Source organism: Rhopalosiphum maidis, chromosome 3 (genome assembly GCF_003676215.2).
Source record: "Rhopalosiphum maidis isolate BTI-1 chromosome 3, ASM367621v3, whole genome shotgun sequence".
NCBI lineage: Eukaryota > Metazoa > Arthropoda > Insecta > Hemiptera > Aphididae > Rhopalosiphum > Rhopalosiphum maidis.
The window spans coordinates 47,289,009-47,314,813 of NC_040879.1; the positions used below are offsets into that span (position 1 = coordinate 47,289,009).

Genomic DNA, 25,805 nt, shown 5'->3' on the forward strand with positions numbered 1-25,805 from the left:
ATAATCATTAAATACGTTGTAAAGTCAATTCATTTTATACAGTCCAGGTAATTTTTTTTTACAGCCCTTCAGGATTCTGATCAGTGACTAAATGGCTTCAGAACTTAAGTAAGTACCTATTATAATTTGTAAGTGATTAAAAAAGTTATAAATTAGTAAATCTCTTTTTTTTTGCATATTTTGTTATTTTTATTACATATTTTTAGTCCAAATTTATGCAATTTTATGTGCTACAATCTCCCAACCCTAATTATAAGTATTTAAAGTTGAGGCAAACTAAGTGGAGTAGTAGAATACCCAACAAAATGTTGATCTAACTTCAAATACGAATTTGTATGTATTACAATATTTCTAAAATAACAATAAAAATATTTAAAATTAAGTAAAAAAAAAATTTCATGAACTTTAATAGATTTTGAAATATTGAGTGTTCAGAGGCAAAACAATTAATCCTGTATTATATAATCCAAAATTAAATTAAATTAAACAACCCTTGAAATTTTAACGAATTATTAGAATGATAAAATATGGGTGAAACTTAAAAAAATAATAATAATTGTGTGTACTGTTAAATTTCTTAAATTTGCATTTACAGATAAAATATTTTCTTGTTATGTTATTACTTTATTAGCTCAATATAATTTAATTGGAAGAAAATATTATGACAAAAAGGCTAATTTTAAAATATAAATTTGTGATCATCTGGATTCAAAAAACTAATAATGTCATTCTTAATTATTGTTCAGAGTATTATTATAAAAGCTCATGCATAAAAGAGCTATCAAGAAGTTGATTATTTTTATATAACCAAAATTAAAAGATAAAATTAATTAATAATTCAACAATACAAAGTAAAAATGATAGTTAACACAAAGAACAAATATAACCACACAATTTACATGTCAAAAAATATTTATTTTATAACTTATTTCTAATTAATTACTGTATAACATATTTAAAACTTAACTAAACCGGTAGTGAGCATATGCTCTGTTTGCTTCACATTGTTTATGCAAATCCAGTTTCTTTTTCACAACTTTTCCCTAAAAATACATATGATATATGAAGTTATGAAGTGTACCAAGGTAATAATTTCATTAAAATTCTTAATTCAATGTTTTGATCAAATGTAAATGTTATTAAATTTTTATTTATTGGTTACATAGTTCAAAATTTAAATTGAAAATATATCTTACATCATTATTGGACGCATTGATTAATTCTTTAGCCATAAAATCAGCAAAACTTATGGATTTGTCTTTTTCACGTCCACAATGTACAAACCATCTCATTGCATAAAATGTGGATTCTTTATCTGTTATTGGAACTGGAACCTTAAATAAAAACCATTGATAATATTAAATATAATTATACTATTAAAATTCAAAATTTCAACATTAACATAGTTTGTATAAGTTATTTGTAATAAAATTAATGTAAAATTACAATGTAATAAAATATTATAGTCACATTTTTTAATACAGATAAAAAAAAAGGTGGGAAAAAGTTAAATACTATTATTACTTTCTGGATTTGAATATCATCGATTAAAACAAAATTAGAGATTATATAACTATAAAAGAAAAAAGTATAGGAATAAAATCAAAAAGAAAGAATAGTAAATAATATAGAAGACTAAAAAAATTATTAAATACACTTAAAATATTAATAGAATAATGATAAATTGTTTTGTTTCATAGTAAAAATAGATCAAACCTGGTAAAAAGATCCTCCTCGTTTTACTGCAGTTAATTTCAAAAGTGGTTTGCAGTTAGCAATTGCTTTTTTCAGTATAACTACAGGATCTATAATTATCGAATCTTTTTTCTCAGGATCAGTCTCTCTGTTATACTTCTCTAATTGAATTTTTTTTATTTTTTCAAAGGTCTATAAAAATAAAATTAAGCAAATATATTTTTAATTGATAATACAAAATTAATAATTTTAATCTATACCTACATGAAAAAAGTACAATAAGCAATTTTGATTACCTATAAATAAAGTAACGAGAATAACAGAATTGGGAAATCTAGTAATGTCATTTATGTAAGAGTATTCAACATCAATATAAAATACAAATTTAAAATCGACATTGTTACAATTTAGGAGAGTGTTGGCTCTTATTATATAATAGGTAAAGTGGATTGTATACTATATCCAGGAAGATGAAAGGGTTTAGCAGCAGTAAAATTGAATGAAGTATTATTATGTACCGGATGATTCATTCAACTTAATACATTTGCTTAAATAATCTTATGTTAAATACATCATTCTGTTTATTAGCTGCTCTATTGGATGAGTGAATTATAATACAATTTGAGTAATATTCACAACCCTTTGGACTTATTCCTCTAAAATTTTATGGTAGATAAATTTCATTGGCAAATCATATATTTCACACAGTTCAAAACTAAAGTATACTTTATCATTTTGATAGAAAAGTATGATTAGAAAAGAATGTTGTTATAGTTACTTATATCTTAATCTATAGCCAAAATTCAGTTAAAATATAATTGAAGAATTTAATAAATTAATTAAAATGGTTTTTTTAATAAATTAATTTTTTTCTTCTTTATATATGTTTAAGATTAATCGAAATATTGACATTATTGATAACTAGTTTTTAAATCCAACTTGAAAGGTCAGCTATCATCGTAATTTTACAGTGACATACATTTATATTTTTTTCTTAGATAATAAAGAAGTGTGTTACTTATAATGAGGTTATTTAGGTATCCTACACTTACAAAACACTACAGAAATGAAGAGACATTGGTCATTGTTAGTGTTCTTAATCTATACTATTTCAAAAAGTGTTTTTCTAATGTAATTTTTAAATATATATTACATTTGATTGGTTCTATATTATAGCTGTCCATTCTCAATTTTATCAAAGTTATTAATATATTTGAAATGATGTTGAATATTATTAAATACTCTAAGTCTAGCTCTATTATTATAATTCATAAATAATAAACTTTTATTACATACTTTTTCCAACACTCCTCTAGCTAATTTTTTTTGTCCTTTTATAAGCATATAGTTTATAAATTTTCTAAAAAAAAAAAAACAAATATATATATGGTTCCATTAAGAATATAATGGTAAATAAACATGATTGGTATAAAAATGTATAGCCTAAGTAATTGGACAAGTTAAATAAAATAGCTTAAATTAATATAAAATAACAATAATAATTAATCTTTAGTAATGGTTTCGATTTTTGAAATTAAAAAAAAAAAAAACATTTTTTCGTGATTTTTCAGAAACAAAAATGAATATTTTGTTGTATACAGTTTTTAATCGATCATTAATGATTTTATAAAACATTTAAATTCAAATATTGTGTTATTTGACAGTGCTCGAGCACTAAATGTATTGAAAGAAAATACAATGGATAATTAGTTTTAAAATTTTGTTTTGGCTTTTACTAATTGGTAAACTGTTTCTCATTTTTTATACATTACAATAATCAATTAATACTTACTCAACTACTGGATCATGGAATATGGAACAAGTTTCATTACTTTTAGCTGCTTTAAATGGAATCAGTTTGTAATTATCAATCATCCCAGACTCATAAATGTTATCTAATTCTTGTTTTTTGTAGATTGGTTCAGAATAATGTGGTGGATACACACTATATTTAGCTGCTGATAATTGTGGAAATGCTTGAAATCTTAGAAAAAAAAAAATCAAAACTGTCATTAAAGCTTACCAATAGTAAATTAAGCGAGAGAATATTCTAAGTATTAATAAAAAATATGATTTGGTTTACTATCGCCTCGCTTTTATACATAGTTAAAATTATAACATGGTTCAGCCCACATAACACATTTAATTTAGTTTCAAGCAGACTAAATGTTATATTCATAGCGCAATGTACAATATAAAGTTTCAGAAAAGAAAGTACATTAAGTAATACTAAATACAGAATGTCAAATTATCAAATATGATAAAACATTTATGATATTTTAATGGATGTATAAATTTGTTTTATATGTCTAATGAACAATTATCAAATACTGATTGTATCAACACTAAATCTACCAAATACACCTAAGATTAATCCTAGGTTATACCTGTGAAAAATATCATCTTTATTATGCAGTCCAATTCTAAAGATTTTCTCCCGTTGTTCACAGTGAGATGTTGACATTCAAATTATAATGTAGAGGTTGTGGTATTATCATAGAATATTATGACTCGACAAGATTACGAGAACGTAGAAATTGAAAAAATCTATCTCAAAAGTCTCGTACAGGTACAGTTAATCAGAAGAACCCAGAACGTTGTCGAGTGTCGACTGCAGGTTCGAAACCCCGTCGACGTCTTAACGTTTCAGGGAAACCGTACTCAACTGCGGGAATCGTATGTATTATAATACAACTCGTGTAGAGCTTATTGAACATACCTAATGTGTAACGGGCAGATACGTTTTTACACTCGGAGTTTCAGTCAATAGACGCGAGACGGTCAATAATAATAATGGCATTACATTATCTGTGACAGCCACAGAGCTTGTGGACTATTTCGTACGATATAATCGAATCAAAACATACACTTACCCGTGTTTAACGGTACTGCCGATCCTCAAGTATTTAGCGAACAGCGCCATGGTTAATATTATATCAGGCGCGGCCCCTAAGACTTCTGCACTTTGGAGAAATCGCGAGGTATATTTACAGGAGCCGAATGCCGGAACGCGAAATCTTCGCTACTGATAGCGTTACCGACCGTCGACGTTATCACGACGATAACGCGAATAGCACATGTGGATCGTTTAATCCGCTAGATCGAGCTGTCTTGATCGAAACGTTCGCGCGACCGTCGTCTGATGTGAATATTTCTATACCGGAACGACGACGAAATGCTAACATTAGCGGCGTAATTTCAATCTTATTCACTAGGCGTGGTGGTAAAAACGACGGGTACGCATTAAAACAAAAACATCGATTGGTCTAATAACTGTACAACAAATTTCACCACCCACAAAAATCGAGCAAAACAATTAATTAGGTATACACTTAAACCTATTAAAGATAGGCAAGTTACCAAATGAAAAAAAAACTCAAGATAATTGGGAAAGTCGACGTTGGGTAACGTAAATAGTGAAAGTTAAAAATGTATTGAACTATTTAAGTTCAAAGTTAATATGCAGGAAAGTATTAATTTAACCAGGTTAAAAAAAAATAGACGGTCGTTCGGTTATTAATAATTATTTCTTCATAATTATATACCATAAACTTTACACACAGTGATCGTTCAACTTCCTATAATTTTAAATAATAATTAAATATTTTGTCAAAAACAGATCTACTTGTTTTCCATTGTTATTACACACAGCACACTAGAGGTATGTAGTGGCTATAAGTAATAATAAGTACATACGTTTATTATGTGTTTATGTTAACTTACTCAATTCATAATAATTAAATGCACATTGATTTAGGTACTTGCTTCTTATCAACACGTTCAGGACCGCGTGTCAACTATAGTTGACACGGCGCATCTTAGAAAAACCCAATGTCAACTATAGTTGACACGCTGCATATTTAAATGTATAGGGTTTCCAGATGCGTGGGTTTTTCTAACAACCATAAAATTTTCACGGTTTTATTCAACACATTTTTCTTTATAATTTGGTATCATTGGTTTTTGAATATCTCCACTAGGTCGCATTTTATTTAATTTACAAATTTATAAAATGCAAGTTATTATTCTGGTTCCCGGGTTTTTATAAGGATACCCAATTTGGCATGCGGTCGTAAACGTGTTAAACTGTATTAAATGTTAACAGTGCAGATTCTTAACATAGGTAGATGTTTGGGTTGTTTTGACAACATTTTAAATTCAAGTCTGAAATGATATCCAATAATAATTGTAGGTAACTATTTTATTTTTTGTAACCAATGGTAACCATATACAAACAAAAAATATTGTTGATGAGCCTCTTTAAAATGCAAAATTTTACAAATTGGCTTCGAGGTATATATATCTTTGGATTACCTATATTGTTAAGTATGTTCTTAATTTTAGAACCATGAGGTCGATAAATCGGCTTGTGGATCGCTTACACAGTACACATACATAATAATATACAAACATTGATTATCTAATTAGATAAGATAATGAATTATGTTAAAGACAAGAAAAGTGCAATTAAGATTGATGTTATAAAAAGCGTTTTTGATGTATTTGGTGAATTCTGATATTTGACACACACACACACACACAAGTTACTAAAAATGTTAATAACCCTACCAGCTACTACCACAATCGGCGAACGGTCCGTGAAGATCAGACGACTTAACTCTGATAAACTTGTTGCATAGTTCATTTATCAAAACATTAAAATAAACACTAATGAAGTTATAAATGAGATGAATACAAAAACTAGGTAGTTAAGTTCTGTTTGGAATAGTTGATTTCTTTTCAAGAATTATATTTCTTTTGTTCATTTGTTTATTTTTTAAATGTTAGAATTTTTTTAGTTTAATGGTGTTATTTGCATTAAACAACTTCATATTAGTGTTTTACAATTTAAATTCATTGTAACTATAGAACAATACTCAATAGTCAATGTACACGTATGTACAATGTACACATTTGTAAATTATAAGCTATTAACAACTATTAGAGGCTTCATCCATAAAGCCCCTTATTTAAATGTACTATGGCTTATAATATCCCCACATTGAAAATTCCTGGGCACATTACTGTGTACTAGCGGTATTTAAACTATAGGTAAGTTTTTAGTCTCCACACACAAGTGATGACAAACACAACGTTAAAATTAGGTAGGTAGGTATTATAATATAATCACGCCTATCAGCCAAATTTTTAATTGACAATACATATAGTAATATACATTTTTACGTATACCTGTTAGCTAATATTAAACCAGTGGATTTTATACTTGCGTATTTCGTTTTATAATAATTAGGTAATTGAGAATATTATATAGATATATTAAATATGAAATATTTAACTTAAATCATTTGAACAATCATAGTTGATAAGCATCTAGTCAGTTTGACAATATTTTTCCATTAGTCCTATGTCGACATAATATTCCGAGCATTTTATGTGGTTCCAAGCGAGTACTTCGGTTTCATTATGTCTCCTTTCAATCTCAAACGGTGTATTAGTGGTTTTCAATACTTCTAAATAAAAGTGTTCTAATATTTCATTTGATATTCCAATGTGTTCTGTTAAAAATAATAATGGACAAATAAATAAAATAAAAGTATAATATATTTGTTTTATTAATGAAATATAAAGTAATATTTTTTAACAATAATATTATTATAATGTAATTGAAATACAATATTAAATGTGTACAAACGAATCTTATAAATTATACGTACGATTGTAGAAGTAGGTACATAAAAGATAGAAAGGTATCAAATAAATATAATTACGTTATTAATTATTGTGTTTGATTGTTAAGATATAATATATTTGAATAACATTTTTTTTTTTAATAATAAATAGGTAGGAAAGGTATTTACTTTTTTATAGTGCCTAAGTAAAATATTTTGTTAATTGTTAAGTCATATTGATTTTTAATAAAAATAACCTATAATCTTTTAGCATCCATTTAGAACATAAATAAAATTAAATCTATTACAGTTATAGTATTATTACCTAATTGTTGATTATTTGTTTCGTCTGTCTGTGTTGCTTTATCTATTTTCATGCACATTTTAGGTTTTCCAATCCCAAATACTAACTGGTTAGAATTGTCATGAATCATGTCTTCTTCTTCAAATGTCATTTCATTCAGTTTATTATCAATCAATGAATCATTTAGGTCAGGCACCCATCGATCAGTGGGTTCGAATGATCCAAAAAAATTCTGTTCAACAAAATTGTAAGACCTTTATATATATATATGTGTGTATATATAAAGTAATTCTAAATAATATACCAATGTGCTATGAAAATACTCAATTTACTCGTTTTAGGACTTGATTAATATTTTGAGAATTATTGTAAGGTTGAGCTAAGGGTTATAGTTTAGAGTAACCTTTGGTTATTTAAATTCAAACTATATCTAATATAATATTTAGTTTCTTAATCAGCAACAACTTATAATAAAACTTACTAAAATGTTTATATTATTTTGTAGTCTGAAAATAATTTTTTTTATAAATAGATAATTTTACTAAAATTGATATTATTTTAATTTCATGTTTAAGTTCTAGATATACCAAATGCGCCGGTATACAAAATATATACTTAAGTAAAATTAATTTCTGAATTACCCCGTGTATAAAAGTAAAAAGAATATAAAAAATACATAGTAATAGGGAGTATGAAATAGCCGGTTCTGGATACCCTCCGCTTCACCACCCCGCCAACCACTCATGGCTTACTCATGGCCAACTTTCCAGTCTATGAACGTCACGCGGATGGCCCTAGCCACCCATCGCTCGTGGTCCCTAAACTTTCCCCCACCCTAGCTTCCCAGTTTATGTACGTCACGGGGCCCGTCTTGGTCCCATTCCTCCCACATGGTTCCATACCCATCTTTCGGCTATATACGTCATAAAGGCAGACATACGCGGGTGATGTGTGGGGAGCCATGTGGGGGGAATGGGACCAGGGCGGGCCCCGTGACGTACATAGGCTGGGAAGTTGGGGACGGGGGTGAGGTTAGAGGGCTTGGGGCCACGAGTGGTGGGCGGGGTAGTGAAGCGAAGGGTATCCAGAACCGGCTATTCCATACTACTCATAGTTTTATTAATTTTTATTTAAGTTATCTCTAAAATGTATGCCTTACTATATGAAAAAATTAAGTTCATAATATAATGTTTATTATTACACATTTATTAGCAGTTAAAATAAAAGAAATACATTTTAAAATACGTATTATTATTATAACTATAATCATACATTTTTTTGTATCTGTTACAATATAGAGCAATAAGCTTAAGTGATAGCATAATAAACAAAATAAAAATAAAATAAAACAAAACAAGCAGAAGAGTCAGAGGGAAGAGACCTTTATTATAAACTATTAATCAATTAATTTAAATATTAGTTATTAATTTATTTACACAGTGCTATTATGCTAATACCTTTCATAAAATTAATTAATTTTTAAAAACTATAATGTCGAAAGTTGGGCTAATAGGTTAGGTAAAACCACTATTTTACACATTATAAGAGTGGAGCATACCTCTTTATTGAGTAGGCTATGATTGAATAGACAATAACTTATGTTAAACCTTAGTTTTTGATAATGACTATGAATAACACTGTAAATGTTTCTAAGCAGAGACGGTCTATCTGCACTCTGTAGCCCTTATTACTAATAATATTTTATAATAATATATCTAATAACCATTTCATTTCATTGAATAAATTATTATACATTTTAATATTTATATTGATACTATTAGTAATTTATTTTACAACTATAGTAGGTATACAATATAATTTGTTATTAGCTTTATTCAGAATCTAGTGTATTTCATTTAAAAATAAAAATATAAAATGCATAATTTATATTTTTGATGAAATTGCTTATAGTTGGGTATTGAAAATACTGCATATACTTTAAATAGGTCGATTTTCCTCGGGTAGGCGAGATTTTTAGGACATAAATACATAATGTATAATGTTGACATATGCACATCATATACCTAGTATCATTTAGATTTTAGAATGATAGTTGATTACCTTTTTTCTTGCGAAATTGACAGTTGTGTAAACAGCCGTTGACATCATAATCATTAGCGTAAACATTGCTGCTATCCATGTTATTATATGCATCGTTAATGGATAACTTACGTTCTGAAAACTCGGCGAAATCCAAGAGAAACTGCATGCGACCATTATATTCTTTGCAACATATTAATTAAAAAAACAAAAATAAAACGTTTGAAATTGTTTCAACTTGTGTGCACTTAGTTATAATAATATCATAATATTATATTATATAAATATGCGAGACAGTAACAATAATAATTATAAATAGATATTGATTGAAAAAATAAAGTTTGTTTGGATATTGAAATTGTAACCGTATAATATTATTTTATAGTAGCCTTAACACTTTTCTTACGATCGTAAACACCGGGCCTCCGATGAACAGTAATTTCAGTATGATAGAAGGTGGCTTATTCGACATAAACGCCAGGTCGACGCAAAATTCGCTTACACCATAAACGCCGAATATCAATATAGCTTCAAAAGTTGTGATCATGAGTATTCCCATGGCAGATCCTATGTCGTCCAAAATTGATATAATCATTTCACCTCCCTATGATAAATGTATGCGTAAAGAATAAGTGGAGACACAATTAATGAGTTTATGTAACAACAATAACAATAATAACCGTTCAACGTAAGCCAATAATACACAATAAAAATACAAGCATATTAGGTTAATAATTTATTACGTTATAATAATTTTAATAATTGTATATGTATTAATAATTGATACGCATCATTATTATTAATATTAATACAAATTATTAAAATATACTATGCAGTATACATTTAAGTTATATAGGTTGATTCGCCAAGTACGATTTCTCCTATTTTTCATTAATAGTAAATTTATTTAAATTCTAGTTTTTGGAATTTTGAATAAACTTAAAGACCCCATATTAAAATTATTGAGATTTTTTTTTTACTACTTAAAAAGTGTCTTGTGACGATACAAACTTCTGTTTTTCAAATTAGTATTTTTCTACCCTCAAGTCACTCAAGCTACTGCAATAAAAGTCATCCATTATGCTTATCGTACATTTTTTTTTTGTATATATTGTATAAATTCTAGATTAAAAAGGATTATTCATAATTCTTGTAAATTGTTAAATAGATAATTTTATTTGAAAATGTTTATGTATTCAATTCAAAGTAAGAATAACTGGTTAAATTACTAGTTTAAAAGTTATATTAAACTTTATGTACTAAGGATAATGATACATGATAATATAGGTTTGGAAGATATGGGGTTTATAATTATTTTAAAATGATTGTAATAATTAATATTACATAATCTATAAATTTTATATTTTGTAAAATTATCTAAGTGTATAATACATGCTGGATTAAACATCACACCCATTTTATAATTTTATAAAACTACTTTTTAAGAACTATTATCCTATACGTATGTACATTTTAATAGTAACTACTTTTTCGTAATGTTTGTATCAACATTTTCAAAATAATCATAACTTATGATTCGTAACAGTTTTAATGGATGGTTCTTATTGAAAATATTGTTTACAGGAAGTTCCAATAGTGTAAATATTTAAAAACATAAATAAATAAAATATACTAATATCTTGGTCTTTTAAAACGATATATTATTTTCGATTATATTCGATTCCGAGCAAAGTGTATTAGTTAACTTATCTTTTTGATTACACTTATACACGCTATAAACGATTTATTCTTTAAATATTAATGTAATTCCTTTATGCTTATATTTTATTTATAATAAATAATTATACCTATAATAGCTTTGTAAGGTATTATGAGGTATTTTTAGTAGGGTTTTTCTTGCATTTTTTTTTGGGGGGGGGGACTAGTGACTTTTGAATCATCTACATCATATTTCTATATAATATGCTTACTGATCTATATAATAATATTTAATAAAACACTTACATTAGTTACTGTTACTAACGATAACACGAACATCGTGCAACATAATATACCAGCGCGAATGTTAGATTGTTGGTGGTCGTCATTTGGAAAATAAACGTTCAACAAATAAATCACAGGATTCAAGAAGGATAGCTGAGGAAAAACATGAAAATGGACAGTTTAAAATTACACTCGTAGTTAGGTAGGTGTACATCATTGAGCATTTTAAAAGAATTATAAAAACGTTTGTTGAATGTAAAACTAACAAATATTAGGTAATATTGGGTAAACGTTACCATTAATTAGGTATTCATACAGGGTGTCCCAAAAAGAACGCTTTATTTTTTAAACAAATATAAAAAAGCGATATGTACAGTTTCAATTTAACATCCGGTTTAGATATGAAAAATAATATCATTATTTATTATTTAATATCATTGTCCAAAATCTGATTGACAAAAACTGATTACACAACAACGAACCGGGGTTATATTAAGTATTAAACTTAATAAACCAACAATTATAAATTCAGTTTAAAAAGTGATGTATTTAATTTTTTTTTAATTAATTAAAGCCTCAAATGCATATAGTAGATTTTAAATTATAATGTAACATATTATTTATTATACATTTATGTAATACTAATAAATAATATTCTTAAGAAATATCAAATAATATCTGTGTAATATAATTATTTTTATAAATTATGAATTAAACTCGTATCATATTGAGTATGATTTTATGAAGGTGTTACATTATAATTTAGCAATCATGAAAATTAAATTATAACGATACAAATCATGTATTTATTTTTATAAGAAACCATAATACTTACATAGTTTTAAAAATGTTAAAGTATATACTATTTATATATATATATATATATATTACACAATTTAAGATACAATATAATATAATCACTAAAGCTTAAAAAAAAACAATACCTTCGTTGAATGTATTTATAATTATAAACAACACGTATTACAATGTTTAATAATAAACGAAAATATAAAATTACAAACAACGTGAGATTTTAAAACTCTATAAACATGAATGGCTTCGTGGGCCACATAAATAAATAAAATAATACAAAGAAACAAAATGTTTATAAATAGGTGTACGTTTTAAATACCTAATTTGATAATTTTTTATAAATTAATGTGTACCTAAAAAATTAAAATAATAATAATATTATAATAAGTCAATTTTAATTTTATAAATTAAACGCGAGGCACATCTGAGAATGATGAGAGCCATGACTGTGGCTCGCGAGCTGCAAGTTAACCACCCCTGCTCTATAATAATAAATAAGATCGGGGATGATATTATAACTATTGAAAGTTCTTTGACTGTAATATAATATTGTACAGTTATACTTATTGTTATTAAGCTAAATCTAGGTAGTAGATTATATTTGTATTTATAATATGTTAATAAATACCTACAAGATAAATGTTAGTAACTAGTAGATATATATTCCGTTGGAATGTTTATTACCATAGCATAGTCCATAATGCGTTCGATAATATGCTGCATCAACTAACCTGTGTAAGTATGCAGATGACAAACAAAGTTAAAAATGACACAAAACTCATCACCCTCGGTAAGGGTAAATCTGCGAGGACACGTGAGATGCAGACGAAAAACATACCAGGACCTGTAGGTTAGGTTAATAATTATCACTTAGTTAATATGAAGTTTATAACATTGTATTTCGTGAATAGAATGTGTGCCAATGACTAAAAAGCCACAAGTTGTATATCACTGTCTCAACATTTTACAGGAAAATAGCTATTTTGAATTAGGTTTTACAAATTATTATAATCTGATATTTAATATTTTAAGATTATTATTATTATTATTAAAATGTTAATAATTAATACTGATACCTAATAAATGTAAAATTTTTATTATCAATAATAATATGTACTAAAACTAAATACCCATTTACCTCCACAAGCAATGCTTAAAAATTGTAGTTTTAATACCAGTAAAAATCATTTAAATTTAAATACTATGCAGTATACTGTCCATATTCAAATACAGATAAAGACTCAATTTTTTGCTTTTTATGAATTCAATATTAATTTATAGAACGATTAATCAAAATGGACTCGTAAAAAAATTTAAAAAAAAATAATAATTAACGGCAACTCATGGTTTCTTAGTCATCTCAGTAAATATAGATGGTCACGACTTATTAGGTATTAATGTAACTATCGAGTGGGCTCACCGGATTTAAACACCATGTCGAACTGAATGTGATATTTACAAGATACGATATTGGCCGTACCGAATACGACAATAGTGGCGGCCACGGCGCAAATAGTGTCCAGCAAAGTTACCAGCAGCACTCCGCCTAATATGTTGTTGTGAAAACTGCGGTTTGCTCCGTAAATGATCAAGTGCCCTGTGCCGACATCCAACGAGTACAGCACTTGTTCCGCGGCCCTCCGCCACGACTGAAATATAAACGTCTAAGGTGTAGATATGGTACAGAACTCAAATACGACGTGCACGTTGTGAGGCAGATCACGCATAATACAGGATTAGGTACCTGAAGATCTAGAAAGTTGATCGTACTCGTGTCAAAAAGTAGATTAAAACCGCCCCATGCATCGTTGTTGGCCATTATGGCGAACGACACGAACGCTAGCAAAGTAAACGGCGCAATCGAGCCGAATATCTTCACCTTTAAAACGAAATGTATATTGACGATGTTATTTTTCAATAATTATACATTTCATATGCATTAAATATATTGTTATCAAAGTTCAAGTTCGTGGCGATCATACACGATATTAACGGCATAACAAAGTTGTAAGTACCTAATATATAAGTACAACATTTTAAGATTACCTAAATTATTTTTGTAAATTATTTTGTGGTTTTAAATTTGGTAATATTTTTACAAACTTAACATGCCTCCCTATCTGAATAGTGGTTTAATTCTTCTTCCCTGGTTAAGCCTTACGTGTTATCCACCTCTTATTATAAAAATAATGAGGTATAATTTTCTTCTACTGTCCATTTTTTTCTCCAAAATTATAAGGAATAATCCTTGATCAAATTTTTTATAATTATAGGATATTTAAGAAAAAGCAAATACTTGTTTAAAGAAAAAAAGCATTAGACAAATAAATAATAAATTATTTTACTTTTTGTAATTTTCTAGAAATTTCTTGGTTGTTGAGGAGCACAATTGTATTTCTTCAATTTTAATTTATCAAACAAAGCATTTAAACTTTACAATATTAGAATCTATATTAAAATTCTTCAATATTCGCAATTGTGTATTTTGTATCTTTATAAATGTATAATGTTTTAATATTTAACTATGAGCGCAAAAATAAAAATGTCTCAAAGGTATTGTCTTATGTGATAATATGAAATTGACTTTATATAATTTCAAATTTTTAACTATCAAATTATAATTATACGTAAGTTTGCATACGTATTTCATCAAATCGTTGGATGCAGTGAGTAATAGGTAGTTGATCATCCACGAAATTACAAGACAAGCTAATAATGGTGAGTTGAATTTACCGACTCCGTCGTAAAGAATGTTTCCGTCCATTTCTACAATTTTATTCCTAGTAAAAATAATATAGTGATATAAAATGTTAAACATTCATACATACTAATTCAAAATTTGACTACTTCATATTAATATCCAATAATTGACAATTATTACACACATTTACTTAATACGTGTTTAATAGAAGTATAAAACACGTTTGTATAATATATCTTCTTTTACATATGAGTAATATAATAGGGTGGCTATATATATATAACAGCACCAAACGATTTTGACTCAACTTTAAAAAAAAAAAAAAAAACGTTTAAAAATTGTGTAATTAGCGTTACTTATATATTTAACGATATTTTGGAGATTGAAGTTTGTTTTTTATGTGTAGTAAAGGGTAATTTTTAAAAAGGCTTATAATATTATACACTGTACAATACGCCAATAAAGGACATATCTCATGTTCATTATTGAAAACTATACGTCGTCAATTGTTGTTATCGTTGTATAAAAAACTTATTAAGAGGACGCTATACCCGCATGTGTTGTCTCTGTCTTATACACGCGTAACATAGTTAAAAACTGTTTTGCGCGGGACAACTTTACTCTCTCGATAGTTTAATCAAAACAACCAAAGTTATAAATCCCACTGGGAAGAACTTTACCTGTGTCGTGGCGTTTTAATTTTTTTGATGACATGAATACAATCAAAGTTACGGTTTGAGAACTTTAGGTTTTTTCATTTAATTATTAAAAATTATTGGTTATCACTATCAAAAAAATTAAAACGCTATAACACAGGTAAAGTTCTTCTCAATGCGAATAAAAATTTTGGTAATTTTAATATAATTACCGAGGGAGTAAAGTTGTCCCGCGCAAAACAGTTTTTAACTATGTTACGCGCATATAAGACAGAGACAACACATGCGGGTATAGCGTCCTCTTAACTTAAGTTTCAATATAAAATAGTGAAAAATATTTTGTTTTGTATTTTTACCCCAATGCAAATATAACTATGTTAAAGGTTATCATCCTTCCTCCGGCTATTTCCGTACTTATCTTATTGTGTTAACATTGTTGAAATTAAGGTATACCTATAATAACCTATTACGAGTAATTTATAACCTTCTATAACCTCGGTAGTCCTATTCGACTCACTGATAGAAATTCTCGGCGGGCACTTGTAAATCGAGGCCGACCGACTTGCACCCGTAACTTTCCAGATGCCTGTCATTGTTTATGCAAAATGAGCTATTCACGGACGAGCATTGCTTCCACGGCAGCTGATCGGATTCCGGTAACGACCAATACATGTAAAAGAGACATCTAGACTGTATGGGGCTATAACAGATAATGTTTAAAATACAGATGTAACCCATGGCCACCGCTACGCCTGGATAAAACGAAACGGACAGAAACGTGAACACGACGAGGTAGAAACAGCATATTGTTGCGAAGAGATAAAGATAAAACATAAAAAAAAAAAACAAAACAAAAACAATGGAGAAGAATGAAAAATCGGATAAAGTGCGACTTCCGAACTTTCCGCACCTTTGCCGATGGGCACCATGTCGCCAATCGCCGTCGGACCTCTGCCCGAATACTGTCCAACGGCGATTTCCATGAAACACCAAGGAATGCCGATCAGCACGACCAGTATCAAGAATTTGATCAAAAACGAGCCTGTGGAGAATCCAATACAATGTTGTACTAAAGATTATAATTTGCTGACTAGTGTAGTGAAGAAATTCAGGTAATGCATTTATAAGCATAGACCTTATACTCATAGACCGGCCTTACCTATATTACTATAACATTACGCGTATAAGGTCTATGTTTATACGTAACTATACAGGTGTATTCAGAGTGATTTGCCCCATTTTTTCATTTATATAATAGTCTTATTTAAATTCTGATTTTTTTTAAAATTATTCAATGTGCTTAAAGGCCATATTTTTTATATTGCTTAAGAGTGTCCGGTAGCTATACACACTTCTGTTTTGAAAACGGGAACTCTTCTTTTTTTCTGTAAGCTATTTAGTGAATATTTTTTTAAAGTTAGAGCGAATTGTTTTCTAATTATTTAAATGTTTAATAATATACTTTAAACTAATAATTATAGTCATACATTTTGACTTTTGTAAGTAAAAAATTTCCAGTAGTTTTCAAAAGCGGTTTTTTTATTTTGCTGTAACAAAAACAAATCATTGTAAATACTTGAAATTTTCATTAAATGCCCTTATTAGCGTTATCTATTTACGATTGAAATATTTTGAATTTTTTAAAGTTATTTATAGGCAATTGAAATTTTCGATGTTTCTAAGTTTTTTTTTTTGAAATGCCGACAAAAAAAAATTTGGTAATTCGAAAAATGTTTTAAATTTAACACAAGGTTTATTAAAAGTTTTAATTATTATAATAAAAAAAATAAAAATCGTTAGTCACAATTTTTGTTTATAACCATTAAAAGTTCAAATGTTTATGAAATATGTCAAAACCGCGAAAATTTGTAAGGAATTTGTAGTTGAAAATTCATAATATTTTTGTGATAATATAATATATCTTACTAATTATACTAGACTGATAAATTATCTCCGTTCAGAGTCGTTTTTCGTATACAATTATACCTGTCTTTGCATTCAAATTCAATACATCCATTATAGTGACCTACTCTCCATCTCTACTATACAGCAGAGCGATACCCATTTGCCCACCTTTTTTTTTTTGATAATATGACAAATACGCAATTTTTTTAGAACGATGTATTTAAATTTTCAATACCAAATTTGTTATAAATATTTATAAGTCAAAGAAATATTTTATTAGTAATGAGCATACAACTTTTAACTACGTAAAACAAAATAGTGAATAAATCAATAAAAATAATTTTATATAGTTATATAATAATTTATTAATTATAAATATTATTTTGGTTAACAAATGAATTTAACCAATTAATATGAATTAAAATACATTAATTAAATATTGTTTCTTTATAGTGTTGTAGTCATTCTACTCGTACATTTATAACTCATTTTTTTACATAATTAATCAATAATTGTCCTTGGTACATAAAATTAAAAACTCAAAACTAATCACGTGAGTTTTAATTTTGATACGTCAACATTAAAAAAAAATTAGCCAATAAATAATTTACAGTAGAAAAGGGAGGTTTTAATTTGAAAAGCAGAAGTTTGTATCTCCATAAAATACTACTTAAAATATTATAAAAGATTCTTATTTTTAGACTAAAAAAAATTCAACCGTTCCTATTTAGCTAATGAATGCAATCATATCGAACACACCTATCTAGAAGTAATATTGTTATTATTTGAATTTAATTTCGTACTATCAAATCAATATTATGATATTATTTTGTACACGTGTGTAAAAGTGACATTGAAAATTATGAATATCTTACATCCATTGTATGAGTATGCTAAATATGGGAATCTTGTTAAGTTGGCGAGACTTCCGGTTAAACTGAAACAGTAAAGTAAATAGTCCATATAGCCGTCAAAACTGCTGCGTAGTTTCTGTTCTGGTAGCTGAGGAAGGAAATCGTATTTAATCTTTACCATAAAAATTATTTTTATAATTTTACTATATTACTGTTACATTATTTTTAAAACAAAATATTCTACAAACGCTAACATTTTTAAATATTTTAAACAGATGCTTTGCAAACATTTACGGCCGTATCACGCGAATTGGGTATTATTAGATAAAGTCCAACAATATGCATAATTAATCTCATTTAAAAATACACATTTCATTATTATTGTTTTTTTTATGATACATTTCTATTGATGTTATATTTCCTTAAGAAATAATTACTTGACGTGTATAATATAGTAGGTCTTAATTATTGTTGAGTTTGATTTAGTTAATCTATGGACACAATACTTTCTATTTTGAGACTAGGCACTTAACATAAAGAAAAAATTCGTGATCCAGTAGATAGATAGAAACTGATATAAGTGAAATTTAACCGAACACATTATCTTAATGAAATGGTTTCAAAAGATTAAAATTGTTTCTTAACTAATTAATTTGCAATATTATTATTGATTATAACATAGTGTTTGATTAAAAAAAAAAGCACGTCGAACACATTGGTTTAGTTCACGGGGTTAATAAAAAGTTATTTCAGCCAACTTGAATATAATATTTAACGCATTGTAAAAAATACTTTTATTAACATTTATTTTATGGATTATGTTTGAAATAAGTTCTATATTATGCTTAAAGATAAATTTATTTCGATTTTAGTTAATTTATACAATATAAATTATACTCCTCACCGGTCGTGATTTTGAATTTTCATAAAGTTTATACTTCAAAAATCCTCCGGTATCATAATCAATAATGTAATTTTGTACTTGCATTATCTGTATATTGAATCTAGGATGTCTAAGTGATTTCTGGTTTTCATGATCAGAATTCATTATTATATTCTGAACAGTAGAAATTTCAAATTCAAAATAATTCGGAGAATAAGATGAAAAACTTTCGAAGAAAATATTTACTGTTGTTTACGTATAGTTGTTGTCAAATAAAAGAATATCATTAATTTAAAGGAGTTGTTTCTAAGGAAAATGGCCAAATGTTAGAGAAAATTATTTTAATAATAATAAAAAAAATTAAAAAATTATTCAATAACAAAAACGGTATTATTAAAAATAAATAAATAAATACATGCAATATTTTCAAAACTATAAATTACAAACTATTTATGATTATGAATCTACATAACTTTTAAATTAAAAGTCATTTTCTTATTAAAAAAAAATAAAAAAACAAAATGTTGATCAATATAAACATCGCGATTTTGAATATTAAACATTAATAAATAATAATACAACTACTAAATATTAATACCTGGAGAGTAGAGGACACATTTAAAAAAACGATAACAACTAAGAAAAATAAAAATAAAATATTTACAGGCATTTAAAGTTAAGTTATACAAATTATAGACATAATTTGAAAGTCACATGCATAAAATGTTAATACAAATAAAGTCAATTCAAATTTTTTTGAAAAATTCCACGTGATAAATTTTGTGTCATAACTCATAAATATTATACATTTTATTTTCACTTCTAAAAATGTCGGTACAATAATATCGAAAGTTAGAAGAAATTAAATTTTCAAATAACTCTTATTATATTAAATTTGATATAATATTGCAAATATTCCTATATTATGTCGGCTGCAGTATAATATTATAATACAGGATTTAATGTGAGCCGTATGGAATAATTTATGGATTTTTTCTGTTTTTAAATATGCAATAAGTCTTGGCGTACGTGTATAAGTTGTAGAGTAATGAATAATGACTAATGATAGACACAATAGATACAATAATTATTTAAACACCAATGGATTCCTAATTTAACGGACTAATATACAACACGTTTTATTTGTAACTTAAATATTTATTAAACCAAAAAATGCCATAAAACATATTGAAACACTACAATTTTGGACACAAGAGAAAAAGTTTATAACATTAAGACATGATCAAATAAAACAGTATTATAGTTTATGAACCAATAGAATTAAACTCTAAAAGTTTTCAAATAAATGCTTAAATTCAAGTTTTTAATGCTATAATAAAACAATAATAGGTATCTATAGTAATATTAATAATTTTAATAATCATAATATTTTAATATAATAATATATTAAATCTTTTTTAACAATATTAAACACGAATATAATAAAAAAATCTTATTGTTATTAAAATTGAGCAGCACTAAAAATCGTATAAATACGTAAATAATTATTATCGGACGTATTAAGTTACATTAATTATATAACTATAGAAAAATAAGTTTACCCAATGATGTCTATAAAACACAAAATAGCGAAATATGGCTAAGGAAAGAACAAAAACATATAATATGGCAATAATAATAATAATAATAATAATATTATATTCTTTAAAAATGTTAAGAATTAATATAAAATATTGAAATTTTAATTTATAAAGACTATTAATATTATAATGTAGGTAAGTGCTTCGAAAAAATATAATTATTTTTAAATTCGAATCAATGTGGTTTATAGTATAGTAGTAAGAAAAATAATACGGATAGAAGATTCAATGATTAGTTAGAAAAAAGAGGAAGACTAATTACACTTTCCTATGTTAATAAGTTAAATAATTTTACGAAAAAAAAAAATTTAGACACAGTACCTACCTAACAGTTACTCTAGGTCGTTTATCCACATGTGTTGACAATGAAATCAATATAAAAACCCCGGAATTGTCAATACATTATACGTTTCAGTCGTTAGTGACCGCTGTATGTACTATTGCGATGATACTACCAGGTGGAGAACTATCGTTTTTTTGTTGGTGACCTTGTCGACAACCCGATTGGAGCACAAACAATTATTTTTATTTTATGAAACATTGACATATTGTTTAGTTGTATATTAAATGATTTACAAGAAAGGTGAATCTTTTGAATTTTTAAAAAATGTTCACTAACTTAAGCTTCCGTAGCAATTATAATACGAACCTTAATCGTTTATGTAACGTGGTAATTATGGTTTTACGAGAAACTCTAGCGAGGGCGATGACCAAAATATCTTTGGTAAATTTTATTAGATATTTTTAAACGAATTAGTTTACTGACACTATATATGAATACTAATTATGAAGCTTATATACATTATCCGGTCAATAAGATACTAAATAATGTGAGCACTAAATATTGTATATTTATTGTTGGCTTTTTGACAGCATTTAGAATTTAGTAAAATCAATTTATATTTTCAACAATATTTTCAAGTTTCTAAATATTTTTTATTTTATTATTAACTTCATTAAGTTTATATTAATCAAAATTTCGTTTTTTAACTTTATTATTCTTCCATTTATTAGATACAATTGTATACTATACATCATTTTGAATTCTAATTTTGGTATACAATATTTAAATCGCATGTATTGTATTAGTTCATTTTAAAAATTTGAGATAATCTCAATTGTTTTCATATAATATTAAATTATAAATTCGACAACATTTTGAAATAATTATTTATTCATTGACACTTAACGTCGTTTGTGTTTGCGTTCCCAACCGTGTTGTATTTTTATATTTTTTAGAATACCTAAAGGTATAGTGTTTGGTTTTCATTTATAATGTTCAGTAATTGAAAATCAAACAATTATCTACCGGTTAATTTATAATTGCCGGTATTTTAATAAAAACAATAACACTGAAATAAAAATGACTAAAAATGTACTCGTCATCTAACGTGAATGTAGTGATATTAAACTTATGGTGTCATTTCACACGTACGACATCAATATTCCGTTTGGTTTCGTGCTGAAGTCTCGTGAACAAAATTCAGTGACACTACTAAGAACAATATTATTAGTGCGTTTGCACGAAAAAAATGTCAACGGTATATCGTGACGAAAATATTGTAAGTATAATATTATTACAGTGGTTATGAACGGCATTCAATAGACATCGTGTTTGGAGTATTTACGATTTTGTACTCGGCTGCAATAGTATAATATGCTAATACCTAAGATCTAATAAGACGGTCCGTTTTCTGTCTGTGATTATATTTTATGATCTGATAGTGACATTTAATTTCGGCGCGATTTTCTCTAACGATATTTGCCTATCTGCACAAAAAATTGTTCTATAATAGATGAACTGTTGTTTTGGGTAAATAAACGAAACTGGAACGTGTTGTACAAATTTAAAGAAAAATAAATGTTTAGCAAGTTATAACATTGCATCATATCATATTATTGTATTTTAATATATCGTAATAAACACGCTAATAATATAATATGATCGGCCGTAAACGAAAACAGTACACACGACGTAGTCGCATATTAACACCGTATGGGTAGTCGAGTAATATTATGAATGATAAAAACGATTTGTTGATCACTATAAGTCGCACGCGGGTATGTATATTATATTGTATACACGTGTGGCGCTATGATATCCGAATAAAAACTAAAATCTACCTATTTGAACTTTGTTGTTGTTGCCGTTGCATGAAATGTAATATTTGTATTTTCACAAAAGACGAACACTCTGAAGCGTGACGATTTTTAAAATTTTAATTTAAAAAGCCAAATCTGTGCGTGCACCATGTGGTCCCGAACCTATGACTTCGTCATTATTGGTTTACAAACAATTCCGTCGCTATATCTACCCAAAAAGTTTTCGGACTACACATAATATCGTTGTAAAAATTCTAAATAATGTGTACTGTTCCTGTACGCTTATTCGCTACCGTTAGACGTATATTTGAGCCTGTATTTTCGTATACATGATAATGATTGACAATATTATGGACAAATGTACGTAAATTTGTATAATACATAATATAATATTATTATGGTATATTAATAATATAATTTAACAATATAATCGTCTATTCCCCCGGTAAAACATCTATATTTTTTTATCCTTCGTGAGTTCGTCAAATGTTCATAAAATATCATTGTGTGTGTATGTGTATGTGTACAAAAATAACTACATAATAATATAAAATATTACAATATTATATGATGACGTAAATGTCAAACACTTAAAATAAAATCGGGTTGATAATAATAATAATAGACAATCATCAATATAATAATATAAAAACGGTAAAATGAAGTACATCGAATGAGGCGGTGTACGCAAACAGAATATTATGTGCATATTATATATAGTATTATAATATCGTATATAGGTACCAACCAATGCGATTGCGGTACCTTGGTACGTGGATTACGGGGGGGGGGGGGTGGAACGACCAAGACGAACGACCGTGGACGTCTTTAACATACCTATTATTAATAATGTACAATTTTAATAACTTTGAAGTGCCTCTCTATACCTCATAATATAACAGTGAATAAATAGGTACGTGTTTTGTTTTAAACATGCCGGCGAGTCCCTCGTCACACGACGTCTTTATAATAATACTGTCCGGAAGAAAACTATAAACGTCGGTACTAAACAATATTTAAACGCTGGCAATAAGAAACTACTACATAATATATTAAAGCCTAAGACTCTACACGCGGTTAATCATAATATTTTACAATAACATATCATAATAATATATAAACGGCGATGAAACGTCAGACATCAATGGTGGTTGAGTGTCGAGTACTGTGCCACTTTTGTCGGTGGATATTTCATATTGTGATTGCCGTTAGCTTCCCGCTTACGAGATCCAAAAGTTCGTTCATTGATCTGAAACGTGTCATTAGAACGACGGACGATTAAACACGGTTGAAAACGACATAATATCATCATGTTTACATAAAACGCGGAAAGCGCTTTACATAAAATAATACCGGAAGGTAATTATATAAAAAGGATCACGACGTCCCGGTGGACTTGGAAGTACCTAATTTTACGCTGAATAATAGTAATAATAATAATAAAAATACTAATATTAAAAAGCTGATGATAATCATGTTTTAATTCAAAGCAAGTATTAAATTAGTTAAATTAAATTATTTCATTTGTACACTAAGAGTCCACCACGGACATCATAACCTTTAGTTATACAATAAGTAATATGTTATAGATTTATCAATAGGGTATAGACGCATTAGATAATTTTACTTACTGTGGCAGGAGGAGACGTACTGTAAATAAACAATTTAAGCACTTAGTTTCATTGAATGACAAGGAATTAAATATTATTTACATTATGTTATTGTATCATTCATATCTTTAGTACAAGAAGTACACAATTTCAAATATTAAAACAATTTTAACTATATTATACTTGTCATAATTATTATTTCAACACATTTTAAGTTTTGATAAACAAATTATATTTAAAACCTACCCATTCTTGGACTGTCTCATAAATTGTTGAATTTTCCGAGCTGCTTGATTTTGGCGTTTTTGATTTTGATTTTTTCTGAAATTATAGTAATTCACAGTAAATAAATGTTAATGACGTCTTTAATATTATTAAAAATTAATAAATAGCTAATGAGTGTTAAGGTGTTTTAAATTCAAATATTGTTTAAGAAAATAAATTAATTTTTATGATGATTTCATTGATAATAATTTAAGTATATAGGTCAGATAAATATATTGATTCAATATTAAATTTTAATAACAGCTATTTTAAATTAATAAAATATTATAAATAAATACACAGTGCCGAATCAACCAAAATAAATGGTTAAAAGTTTTTTAATACGTTTTTAAATCTATCGAAGCGTTTACAACTTTCTCGTACTTACTTAATGACAGTGAACGTGTTATTAATGTAATGAGGAACTTCTTTTTTAAACCGCTTATGTCTTCTGTATACACGATACTTATTTTGAATTAGAATCGCAGCTTTTGTCATCTGCTTGTAATATGCATACTGTTGAGAAAAAATACGATTTTAATATCGAATAATTTAAAAATATATTAGTATTACTACACATTAAAATGAATTGTATTAAACTTTTAAAACAGATTGGACATTCTTGGAGTGACAGTATTTCGTTTGTCTAACCTGTTTGTAACGGCGATAATAGTTTTGAATAATCGAAGCAGCTGAAATTTCTTTGTCTTCTTCTCTTTTTTTGTACGTCCTGTACGCCTTTTGAATAGTTTTGGCTGCTTCATATAACTCGCGTTGTTCATAATCTACGCATTTGATAATA

The 25,805-nt window shown here is 27.1% G+C and overlaps 3 protein-coding genes across 3 annotated transcripts in view; all 3 read right to left on the reverse strand.

Moving 5' to 3' along the window:
- Nucleotides 1–894: 894 nt before the first annotated feature.
- On the reverse strand, nucleotides 895–4,713 carry LOC113557525 (28S ribosomal protein S7, mitochondrial). Its single transcript, XM_026963095.1, has 6 exons — nucleotides 4,569–4,713; nucleotides 3,488–3,679; nucleotides 2,992–3,055; nucleotides 1,717–1,887; nucleotides 1,197–1,334; nucleotides 895–1,043 (listed from the first exon to the last, which is right to left on the reverse strand). The coding sequence occupies exons 1-6, from the start codon at nucleotides 4,616–4,618 to the stop codon at nucleotides 963–965; spliced, it is 696 nt and encodes a 231-aa protein (XP_026818896.1). The 5' UTR covers nucleotides 4,619–4,713; the 3' UTR covers nucleotides 895–962.
- A 2,313-nt stretch (nucleotides 4,714–7,026) lies between these two features.
- On the reverse strand, nucleotides 7,027–19,590 carry LOC113555653 (sodium-dependent proline transporter-like). Its single transcript, XM_026960126.1, has 11 exons — nucleotides 19,447–19,590; nucleotides 18,564–18,714; nucleotides 16,642–16,825; nucleotides 16,301–16,483; nucleotides 15,068–15,206; nucleotides 14,171–14,305; nucleotides 13,847–14,075; nucleotides 13,158–13,270; nucleotides 10,076–10,273; nucleotides 7,651–7,861; nucleotides 7,027–7,211 (listed from the first exon to the last, which is right to left on the reverse strand). The coding sequence occupies exons 1-11, from the start codon at nucleotides 19,588–19,590 to the stop codon at nucleotides 7,027–7,029; spliced, it is 1,872 nt and encodes a 623-aa protein (XP_026815927.1).
- A 1,561-nt stretch (nucleotides 19,591–21,151) lies between these two features.
- LOC113557411 (calmodulin-binding transcription activator 1) overlaps nucleotides 21,152–25,805 on the reverse strand; it is a 120,180-nt gene continuing 115,526 nt past the window's right edge. Inside the window, exons 28-32 of the mRNA XM_026962911.1 lie at nucleotides 25,655–25,788; nucleotides 25,392–25,519; nucleotides 24,986–25,060; nucleotides 24,761–24,779; nucleotides 21,152–24,378 (exon numbers count right to left, since the gene is read on the reverse strand). Coding sequence (XP_026818712.1) covers nucleotides 24,271–24,378; nucleotides 24,761–24,779; nucleotides 24,986–25,060; nucleotides 25,392–25,519; nucleotides 25,655–25,788 — 464 coding nt within the window. The 3' untranslated portion in view covers nucleotides 21,152–24,270. The remainder of the gene's footprint in view (nucleotides 24,379–24,760; nucleotides 24,780–24,985; nucleotides 25,061–25,391; nucleotides 25,520–25,654; nucleotides 25,789–25,805) is intronic.